The 11,711-nt window shown below is 38.4% G+C and overlaps 1 protein-coding gene across 2 annotated transcripts; it reads right to left on the bottom strand.

Moving 5' to 3' along the window:
• Nucleotides 1-738: 738 nt before the first annotated feature.
• Nucleotides 739-8,763, bottom strand: ifnlr1 (interferon lambda receptor 1). 2 transcript variants are annotated; one of them, XR_004657098.1, is made up of 8 exons: nucleotides 8,445-8,763; nucleotides 7,290-7,416; nucleotides 5,418-5,590; nucleotides 5,139-5,323; nucleotides 4,699-4,840; nucleotides 3,632-3,762; nucleotides 1,036-3,214; nucleotides 739-1,003 (listed from the first exon to the last, which is right to left on the bottom strand). XR_004657098.1 is itself a non-coding variant. In XM_034875125.1 (7 exons), the coding sequence occupies exons 1-7, from the start codon at nucleotides 8,485-8,487 to the stop codon at nucleotides 2,240-2,242; spliced, it is 1,776 nt and encodes a 591-aa protein (XP_034731016.1). In that variant the 5' UTR covers nucleotides 8,488-8,763; the 3' UTR covers nucleotides 739-2,239. The 2 variants fall into 2 exon arrangements, 1 of the variants encoding a protein (XP_034731016.1); XM_034875125.1 differs by having other exon boundaries at nucleotides 739-3,214.
• Nucleotides 8,764-11,711: the final 2,948 nt, after the last annotated feature.

Raw genomic sequence — 11,711 nt, forward strand, 5'->3', positions numbered from 1 at the left:
CAGGCTTTTATTGTAAAACTATTCATTAGGGTATCTGTTAGCAGTTACACAAGCAAGCACACAATAGGTTTTAAACCAGAGATCGACCCAAGGCTCATATTATCCCTAGGAAAACATCCAATGCATGGAGATAGATGCACTGTTCCTCTCCTCCGTGTTGGACAGTTAAATGGGAGAATCACTTCCTCTTCTTGCTGCTCGAAAAAAGGGCAATCAAAATGTCAAACTGTGGGGAATCCCCTTCCAGTTCACAAAAGTTGCACTGTATTATTGAGGTAATTTCAAACCAGATTTTAAACTGTATAAACTTTCTTTGATATTCTGCAAAAATAATCTTGATTGATAATGAACATTGCTTGGCAACAAACCAGCTGTTGAATTGAACTTTGGATCCTTGGCACAATCCCTTCCACCTCACTTCCTTATTGTCCTCCACCTAACTATTATTATGAACGGACATTTCAACCTTTCTGGTTTAAAAAATTACAGTGTGCACAGCTGTCAGTTTTCCGAAAGGTGTTTGTTTACATGTACCCTTGTACATATGCCGGTATGCAACAGAGCTTTGCCTTTTTAAATACAACACCTTTTTTATATTTAATATGCAACAGAAGTTCATTTCGGGATGTGTTATTCTCCTCACCTGGCAACTAAGGAACTGAAGTTAATAATATAACTCACACTTTCCAACATGCATTTAAACAGTACAAAAATCACAATCTGTAAATACAGAATAAAACAAAGGTGTAATTTTGTAGACTATTTATTCATTTATTTGCCTTCCATCTGCACACTTTTGTCCACAATACAGATGTACAACACAGTCTGTATTGTACATCTACAATGTGTCAATATGTGACTCCTGTCACACTGTTTCAATACACCCGACGTCATTATTTTGCAACTGTGTATAAAAGATTGTGCTCAGGCTATTGCAAACCTTGCTGTTATCAGTTTGGTTTAGGTTGCACCATGACCCCACCTTCTCTATTAACTTTACAAACTGTATTTTATTTCCCTGAAAGAAAAGCAAACAATAAGACTATCAAAAGAAGTTCATGACCTGTGTGAGTCAGAGATATGTACGTTTCTTTTTATGTACTAAAAATTCTTAAATATGTTGGTGAGTGTAAAAATATGAATATGTTAATTTCTAGTATACATTCAGCCATTTCAACCCCATTTTAAACAGCTTAAAGGGTGACAGTAGGTGTCAGACTTTATTGAATGCTTTGTTCAGCCACAAAGCAATCGGGTTTGTTTTCACATCTAATCTTTTAGGCTGACTGTCCACATTGTAATTTTAAAATGACCAGATTGGGTTTGTGTACTTTAAAAGGGTGTATTAAGACGCTATAGTGATGGCACACAAATGCCCAGGCTTACTGTGTGATTGCAGCTCTTTTGAAAAAGAAAATGCTTATAAACGGATTTGAGTGGTCAGACTGAGTTGAACTGGAAAAAAGTAATCAATATAAAAAATATATTTAATGCATTTCAAACCACTTACAACATGACAGATATGATTTGTTTTTTCATTATGCAAACCAAAAAGATTCTAGCTGTCTGAACTCAACTTTTAGACAATCATAGCAAGTTTATGTTTAATATACTGAGATACACTGAAATATTTGGATTAAGGGACACTTTGAACTTTGTATCGTAGTTGCTACATTCCCATCCCTCATCTACACTAAAACATGACAACGGAAGTCCAGAGTAGATTATATCAGTAATGATAGATGTAAACTTTGGGTTTAGCTTTCAACAATTTAACATCTTTTAAAATACATTTTCTGTTTGTAAAAATGTGGTTAATTGTTTCGAAAGGAAAGTTTTACAATGTAAACAATGTATACAAAATTATTTCTTATTTAAACTCACAAGTTAGGATGCCAACAATGGCCTGTCGATACTTATTTTTTATATTTTACAATTGTGGATTAATAAATAAACCCAGATTTGCAGCAAAGCATAATGGATCACATATTGATATACAATTTATTTAAAGTTCCAGATGTTAAATATGACTTGTTTGAGGATAAACTATGTTGAAGGAGAGTTTAAACATGTGTCTCTGCATCATCAGACACCCAGCAGACAGCAAACCCATTCAGTTCTGTACTGGCACTAAAGCCCCTGTCAGTGCTCCCATCAACTTCCTCTCCTCTTTTGTTAAAAGAGGGAACTGCTCTAACATTATTTGATAAACCAAATGTGAAAAAGCAAGCCTTAGACATTATAGAGAGGAGAATTGTTCTTGAATTTGTATCATCCAACCTTGAAGAATTTGCTCTCCTCCTCTGTCTTCATCTTCCTTCTCTTTTTTGGGACCCGTCCAGGTCCACGGATAGTTTGTCTTTCTGTATTCGCAAGAGTCTTGGGATGCAGGCATCCAGTTTTGTTTGTAACCTGATTTAAAAATGGCATTATCAGGTGGTGTGTTCTGACATTCCTGGTGGAAATAAGGCGCAACTGGTTGAGTTTGGAAATAATGGTTGTTGCTGTAGGGATGGGTTGGTGAACACACGGCGCTGTCATCACACCCTGAGTCTGACCACTCTGAGCTGTCGCAGCTCTGCAAGGATGCAAACAATGGCCCGTCCTTCTTAGAATCTATGAGGTCAGATAAAAGGGGTTTTCTCTCTGGATTAAGAAGTGATACTGTGTCATCTGTGCTGCTCTGTAACTGAAAAGGGTGTAAAGGCAACACAAGTTGGCCATTGGTATCCCGCACTGTTTGCAACAGCAGTGCCCTGGCTGGATTGTTCTCACAAGGTTCCAGATCAGGTGACGGTTGTAATCCATTTGAGGTCAGGTTTGGACTCGCTCCACCTTTATCACAGCTTTCTCTACTAGAAGACAATAGGAGGTTCCTGGTTTCTCTGTTGCCATTGGTTGTCTGCTGAAAGTCTTCATTCTGTTCAGCAGGGACATGGACAGCCACAACACTGTAGATTGTAGAGGACTGGGCGCTCGTGTCCTCTGGATTTGAGGCCCCACTGTGTGCACTTGTGTCCACAGAGGAGCCAGTGCTGCCTAGCAAGTGAATGTCCTGGGGGGAATAACCTCCAGACCCAATTGAAGGCATATTTGGCCTTACTCGAATTGTTGTGTAAATTGTTTTGTCACGTGCAACACAGACCTCCGGTTTGGAAATGATGAGATTCCTGTCTAGAGACTGCAGCACTTTTGGCTGGGTGCTGGATGTTATCTGTTTTGAAGATAAGAAAGACAGACCCATCAAAGTCAAATAAGTGCTTGATTTTTGTAGACCAATAAACATCTATCAATGAAATTAGAAAGTACATACAGAATATTAAAATGTAGGAACTATACTATGTAGTTGAACTTTAAAATATGTTTATGTTTAAATAAACTTCAAATATGTTGGCTTTTTATAAGATGTATTAAAATAAAAAAAAAAGTGCCTTCATCACCATGCAAAACTTGGACAACACTACGTTTGTCTTGCCATCAATAAATCCCCATGAGTCATTTTTAATTGGATTTAGGTTCCTGTGTCACATAAGCACATTCAGCATGCACGTAATGTGCCAGAGGGCTTGATTTTCCAGTAAGGCAACATTTCGTTGTCTACACACAAAAAGGACACTGCAGAAATAATTACCAATAGCTGTGGCATGCTCTTTTCCATTCCACCCTTCACATAGTTGCACATACACACAACTGCCATTATGATTATGGCCGTCAGAATAGCAGCACTCACGAGAACCCATGGCAAAAGCATCAGAGGGTCGTCTGAGGGAAAAGAGACTTGGTGTCATAATCAGTCTGGAAAAAACACAACAGATCTGTTAAATCAGATACCCTCGAGCTCTTTAAAAACGAGTTATAAATAGACCCATTGTGACTCTCAAGCTTAGGCATGTTCTCAGGGAGTAGCACTGTAGCACAACCGTGTGACGTAGGGCTGTGGATATACCAGTATATATAAGTACTTCTCAGAAGTATGTTGGTTAACAGGAACTTATTTCAACAGATATTTACACAGCAACCTATAGAAGAGGATTCCACCCCATCAGGAATAGTAATGAGTTACAAAAATATAGGGGTGTGTGTGGTTGCTGTGCTGTGAGAGAATAAACAAAAAGGCAAGCTAAGGTGAGAAGAATGACACCTTTTCAAATCTAATCTCCCGTCTCATCATAAAGACAACAGAAAGTTGTTGTCCTCAAATGAAGTTTTTTGTATATATAAGTGGTATATCTGCTTCCTTCAGTCAAGTCTTTAGAAATGTAAATACAGTAATACAGTAGTAACTTTATCGATTAAAGATTGGCAAGTGATTTAGTTTATACGTACACTGTGTGTGTGTGTGTGTGTGTGTGTGTGTGTGTGTGTGTGTGTGTGTGTGTGTGTGTGTGTGTGTGTGTGTGTGTGTGTGTGTGTGTGTGTGTGTGTGTGTGTGTGTGTGTGTGTGTGTGTGTGTGTGTGTGTGTGTGTGTGTGTGTGTGTGTGTGTGTGTGTGTGTGTGTGTGTGTGTGTGGATGAAAACCCTATATGAAACCCCAAAAATCTATTTAAAAAAAAATCATCCACACCTGAAATTTGTATTTTACAGTTTTTGTTGTTCCATTATAGAGTTATTACCAATAATAATGTGTTTATCAGTAGATTTTGGACTTTCAGTAAGTATGTGAGAGGAGAAAAAGTTTAGTTCTGCATTATTCTCACATGGCAGTGTGACGCAGAAGGAGGCATTCTCACTGCTGGGGCGACCCCATTCAGCCGTTGGCTGGTAGACCACATATCCACAGTACTTTGTTTGGTTGTTCTTCAAGTTGATGATGAACTGGCCAGTTGTGGTTTTATTAACCTGGAGACACAGATGGTGATATGGATGATACCTTACCGGAACTGATTTGGTCCATTGCAGTTTTCACGGGTCAGATTAACAAGAACCTTATAATTTAGTTTGTCTGGATCGTTTTAAAAATCATTAAGTGGTATGTTTTTCAACCACATTTCATTGATGAAGCCTGTTCTTACTGCTATGTAAACATACAATCAACGGAATCTGAAATATTAACTTATCGTTTTTATCCAATGGCTTGTATAATTTTATGACTAAATATTTGTACCCATATATATATAGTGTTTCAATGGAGACTCACCAGTGCAGCCCACTCTGGATAGGTGATATGTAAGGTGTAAACAATTACAGTTTTGGAAGGCCCATTTTTGCTGCTGGATATGATGTCTGCAACTGAGACTCCTTTCGGCCCCAAGGGCAGGGTGACATTAACATGCAGGGATGACACTGTTGTGTATTTAGACAAGATCGGTGGCCCCAAAATAGCTATTAAGACAAAAAATGATAATTGAATTAATGTTGCATTAGAATACATCTGGAGGAAACAAGGAAATGCATGAATGAGCATTGAGATTCTTACTTTCTGCTATAGGTTTAAACCTGTTGGTGCGGTAAAGTAAGCTGCCGTTAGAGAACACGTGAGCCCAGTAGTGAACGTCAGGAACTGATGGGGTTTCTGCAGTCAGGTTACAGGATAGAGAAGTAATGTTCTGGCACTCCTCTTTTATCTGTTTTGCTTCCTCCTTAGCATCACTGTAAAAATGGCAGTACATTGTGATCAAATTGTGATACTGGAACCAACTGAATATGACAGTGTATTGCTGTAGGTTCACTGATCCTGTATGAAAACAAACGTTCTGTGTGGCCTTTAATTAACCATTTTATAAAGTCGATTATTCACTAGTTTAAGAGACTTGTGTAAAATTCTGGCACTGAGGCAGTTCTGTGCAGTACATGGCAACAGTGAAACAACCACACAGAAATCGTCCTGACCATGCTAAATCAGCCATTCATCATTGAAACACAGTTTCTTTTTGAAGGAGACAAATTACAGCATTTGGTTGTAACCAAAAAACGACATTGAACGAGCATAGTTAAACCAGTCTTCGTCTGCAGCTGATCTGATGCTGGAAGGCACTCCAGGTATTCCAGCTGACAGTGGATAGGGCTGGGACGGTATGGATTTTTTTCTACCCTGGTTGAAACGCAAGACATTCCTGCGGTAGTGTGGTATACCTCAAGCCCCTTACAAGAGAAGTGTAAATTAGAACAACACTGGGTGCCTTGAGTGACGATAGCAAAGTTGATGTAAAGTGAGTTAAAAGTGAGCAATAAAACAACAAGCTAGAGCTTTTCAACACACTGTGGCTTTATCTGTTGTCAATACTGTGTAAAGTGAATGGCGTTATCTCAGAAAAAACATCGGCTGAAACCTTAGTCTCCAGTATATTTTGCAATTCAAGTGCAGTCCGTCTAGCGGCTGAGCGGGCAGTTGGGGTGGGAGGGGTCCTTAGTGATTGACTGAGCCCTGGTCCGGCAGCGTCTGCAAGCAGCATCATAGATGGAAGGAAGTGCTGTCCCGAGGATTTTCTCGGCTGTCCTCACCACTCTCTCACACGTTTTCAGTCTGAGTCGGTGCAAGCCCCAGACCAGACAGAGAGGCAGCTGGTCAGTATGCTCTCTATTGTCCCTCTGTAGAAAGAGGGGAGATGGAAGGGGGGAGGTTTGCTCTTCTCATCCAACACAGAAAGTGCAGACGCTGCTGTGCTCTCTTCACCAGAGCAGAGGTGTGGAGGGACCAGGTCAAAGTGTCTAGGATCTGCACCCCTAGGAATTTGATGCTGCTGACCCGCTCCACTAGGGCGTTGTTGATAAGGAGGGGGGTGTGACTTGGCTGATTTTTCCTGTAGTCAAGGACAATCTCTCTTTTGTTGACATTCAGGATTAGATTGTTTGTGTCACACCAGTCCACCAGGTGTTTCACCTTTTCTCTGTAAGCCAGTTCGTTACTGTCCCTGATGAGACCCACCACTGTTGTGTCGTCCGCATACTTGATGATGTGGTTTGTACTGAGCCTGGCAGGCAGTAATGGGTCATCAGGGTGAAGAGCAGTGGGCTCAGTACGCAGCCCTGGGTGGAACCTGTGCTGAGGGAGATGACGCTGAAGGTTTTTTGTCACTACAATCACTAGAATGACAAAAACGTCACTAAACAGTCCATGTGGTGGCCAGAGTTACATTCTTAATTTGCTAGCGGTTTACAAAATGCACATTTTACAGAGCCTCAACATCGACACTGACACCTTGAGCAGTGTTTACCCAGCAAACACATTTTTCCTGATTTGACCCTCCTCTCTATATGGAGCTTTACATGGAGTCTCAAAGGTGCCAAAAGGCAATAGAAGTGAAGGTGTAGTAATAAATCATCACTCATTCTTCATCCTAGGTCTTACCTCCAGTAATGGATGCTATAGAGGACCTCTTCCCCAGGGGATGCATGCTCCACAGGGTCCCACTGGAGTATGTTGTAAAAGTTCCTAGAGACAAAACGCACTTTGCCATTGCCAGATGAAAGATAAACTGTGGGGGGAAAAAAGGGAACAAGAGCAAAGTCTATGTGAGATGGATATTAATGTTTTGGGCTTCTAATCATTGAGCCTAGTTCATTTTCATAATCATCTTTATAATTTATAAATCCAAATCCTAAAGAAATGTTATACTTATATACTTATAAATTGCAACTAAGTAGGGGCAACATTCTTTACTATACTACTACTGTACTACTACTACTACTACTGTTCAGCCGCAGACAACCTTCGCACTTGGATTACATCTAGCTTTTTTCTGTGTTTCAGCCCAAAACTTTTAATGGCAGCACATACTGTAAACAACGTTTAAACCCCAGCATCCTCAGCCGGTGCTTCTCCCAAGTAAATAAAGACCTTTTTTTACAGTAGAGCTGCGATGGCCTCAGTAATACAGCATGGGAGGAAATTATGGAAGATGGACTTTGTTTTGGCTGGTAGCTGAAACTAAAGACTTCTCTTTGTTTTTTGATACAAGGAAGTAACTGCCTGCTTTCGTGCTGGCATACAGTAATGTGATGCAAAACACCATCCTATATTTTATAGCTTGAGTTTTTAATACATAAACAGTTTAATTTTGAGAGGCCATATACTGTATGCAGTGCTTGTGGTATACGTACTAAATCACGGCATTTTACAGTTGTAATGTTATAGCCCATGTAGTTTATAGAAGCTGTTAAATAGAGCGTTATAGAATAGAATTACACACAGAGTACTTTATTTAAAATAAGCATTTATATAAGCTGTAAAATGATAAAGTCATTATTTAGCAGCCAGACTTTAAAATAAAATCACATTTTCCATTGATCACTACAATTTAAAGCGACCAAGGTCCTCATTGTGTTCTTGGACTCTCATTTATTTAAAATTATAGAGAATCACTTGCAAACACATTAGGCTTCACTGCATTGTTATTGTTCTCCTAACAGGACTATTTTTCGAAAACACGACCCATTACATATTTGATTGCCTGTAATCAACATCTGTAAAGCAAAACATAAATCCGAATTTCACTGTACTCACCATAGCAGAACAGAAAGAAGATGCTGACGCCCATAGACCACATCTTTTATTCTGGATGTGGGTCACAAAGAAAATACCAAAGTACTACTCTGAAGCTGCCGCCGCGAATTTGTACGTTTTAAACCGAAAGCAGCATATGATACAAATCAACGTAAACTCCTTTATCTCCAAATTTCCCAAAACAAAACCAGATTCAAAGTCAAAAGCGCTGTAAATATTAAAATAGGGTTTAAAATAAATAGGGTTTCAATGCATATTTCTGGCCTCCGCTTTGCAACCATCTCTAATGTGTTCTGGGAAAGGAGTGGCTTTTCTCAGGTGTGCAGGTGTACTTTGACTCATGTTATCACTGTGTTCCGGTTTTTCTGCTTAATGTTCCGCCCACTTGCATTCCATCTCCAGACTCTCTACTTTCATTTCTCTCCACCCCCCAGCCCCCCCTTGTCTGATCGGGACAGAAAGTGAAAAAAACAGACTCAAACGAAAATGGTGTTGAGTTGTATAATTCTGGTTTTAAGACCATTATTGACAAAGAAGCTAAAACAATCGGCTGTCGTCACATAGACGTTTGGTATTGAACACACAGCTGAATGAGTAAATGTATGAAGGCCTGACATTTATGTTCCTATTTATGTCGTATAATTAAAAAACTAGAGCAATGATTCAAAACAAGTTTGTTTACCCCTGATGTTAACCTTCTATGCAGACGTATTATCAGTTTTTTCACATATCATTAAGGGGCTTGTGTACACGTAAATACAACCTAAGGCCCGTTTAATGGAAATCAGTTGTGTCATACAGGATCAGCTGTTATGGTAGTGCTGGTACTCCAACATGTATATTTTCCCGAAGTGCAAAGTAAATTTTCTTTTTTTAATCAAATAGCGTTTTGACATTTTTTTTTTTTCAACTTTGTCAATTCAGAAGCCTGTTAGAAAAGAATCATAAAATTACATCATAGCATGCTAGCGTACAGTTGCATCAGGGGAAATCATCAGGATAATCGCACATACTGTAAACACTTTGCTTTATGTAAAAGCACCAAATGTGCATTGTTCCATTAGTGCATTTACAACTCAGTAATATGTCAAGTAAAATGTTACAGTGTCAAGCTGCTTGCACTTTATTGTTGATACATAATCCCATGTCATAGATTTACATAAAAGCCAACAGCTGATAAGTAAGAAAAAAGCAGACAGTACAGGTTGTACAGGATAGGAGAGGTATGTTTCTTTCAAAATAACCAAGGCTTAAGCGGGAAACGGGTGGAATTTCCAATTAGGAATGAATGTAACAGGCGTGTCCATCAAAAGTGTCAGTGTTGACCCTTTTGACTGTTCCAAACTCTTAGAGGTCTGGCACTGGAACACCTACTGTAAATGGAATGCATTATTATGCATGTTATTAGATACACCTGTGAAAGGTGTGAACACCTCACACAGCAATTAGGAAAGTTTATTGTGTTAACAGTGGACTTAAGTCTCGATGAAGTGACACATGATGTTTAAACTCCCTGTAATGACTAGTACTAGTACTAGCCCTACTAGGGCTGGGATGATATGCTTTTGTCCCAGTTTGATTCTTTTATGATACATTGGTGACGATTTGTATTATGAATTTCCTTTATTGTATTCTAGAAGTATAACGAATCAATTGTATTGAGTATTGTGATTTTCTTTTCCTTCTTTAACAAAAATAAAAGTTGAATGCACACCACAAGTCAGTCAGTCTAATATTTATTTAATTTGCAAAGAAATACATATTTACTTGTTGTTATTGCTCTGTTTTGCTGGAAACCAATATGATGTAGTCATGCCGTCATCTGTATCATTATAAACAGAAGATATTTAGGTGAGTTACAAAAACAAATCGATACATGGGAAAAAATAGATTCAAAAAATCATTGCAAATACATATAGTGACATATACATACAATTTGTGATTATTTATTTTTCACCCCTAGAACTTACATTTTATACTACTTAGCCAAATGTACATGGAAAGCCAAACATTACACCCGTAAAATGTGCACCAAAGTAAGTGCTTGTTTGGCTATTCAAAGACAAGGTAAAACGCATACATACATGTCTAACTAATCTGTATAGAAGACAATTTATAAATTTTTGCTTAGAGAAATGTTTTCATAGCTTAACAATGTCAATTAAATTATGTTAGAATAAATAGTATTACTCACTGCAACCAGGTTCACCCGTACTGTACGTAAATGATGTATTGGTTACACTAACTCTCCCTTGAGTAACAGAACTCATGCTTCTCAAACATGTTGGGCCTGTATAGCATTGGAGTTGTAAGACCTCTTCACTAATTGCTTGCTGTGGCAAAGAGCAAATCCACTTTTGCAAAACAGATTCACAAAGATAACATTTTAGCAGAATTGTAGTCTGAACTCTGTTGCTGTTTTAAAATTACTATCAGCCTCTTAAATGCCCTACTCGCCATTAGATAGTTGCTTTTTTAAAGACTTAAAAATATAATGCTTACATCTTTTGTTTTTCTTCATAACCCTCCCCTTTTTCATGCTTTGTTACAGATGGATAAATCATATGTTGTTAGGGGCTTATCATTTATGCACACCGTTTGGAATACTTTTGATTTTCTCTCTCTTTTCTGTCTCTTCCAGTCTCTATTGTATTACCCGTTTTTTTGTACAAGTCTGTAAAAGAACTCCCCAAAAAATGCTAAAGTCTCTCCACTGGCTTATTTCTCCTATAATAGAAAAGCAACTTCTCTGTGGGACTGCTTGTCTCTTAATATTTCTGAGTTTTGAGCAATTAAAAAAAAGAAATTGATATTGCTGCTGTAAGTTCGGTGTTGAAACTTCATGTCCTAAAGGTTTTTTTTAGGCAATTTGCTGTAAGTCATAATTACGGAGCTTCTATTCCAGTACTGAGATTCAAACCATTATGAAAACAAAATATTTGATTAATCTATTCTCAAACAGACTGAAAGACGTTTAATGGATAAAGTTTTGGTTAATTGTGTCTCATAAAGACAGCCTGTAAAATGAAAAGCACAGATTGATTTGTTCCACCAAAGTAAATCCTATCTACTCAAACAAATCTCATTAAAATCCTTATTAATTTCAGTCTTTTCCTAATATTGCATGTACTGATCTTTTGTGTACACAAGCTGTCTATCATCAGCTGTTGTCTGTTTTCGGTGGGTTATGGTCAGTAACACCTTATTATAGGCAACAACATCCTGGCAGTGATTTGCTCCGATGGTAGATTTTAATAAGGCGTTTGT

Source organism: Etheostoma cragini, chromosome 6 (assembly GCF_013103735.1).
Source record: "Etheostoma cragini isolate CJK2018 chromosome 6, CSU_Ecrag_1.0, whole genome shotgun sequence".
NCBI classification, from domain to species: Eukaryota; Metazoa; Chordata; class Actinopteri; order Perciformes; family Percidae; genus Etheostoma; species Etheostoma cragini.

What these genes read in the sequence shown, in the direction of transcription:
- ifnlr1 (XM_034875125.1), bottom strand. Translation starts at nt 8,487, where the DNA reads ATGTGGTCTATGGGCGTCAGCATCTTCTTTCTGTTCTGCTATG. An exon ending in CTTCTTTCTGTTCTGCTATG is followed by an intron (nt 7,417 to 8,444) that starts GTGAGTACAGTG and finishes TTCCCCCCACAG; the next exon opens with TTTATCTTTCATCTGGCAAT. An exon ending in ATCCAGAGTGGGCTGCACTG is followed by an intron (nt 4,841 to 5,138) that starts GTGAGTCTCCAT and finishes CTGTGTCTCCAG; the next exon opens with GTTAATAAAACCACAACTGG.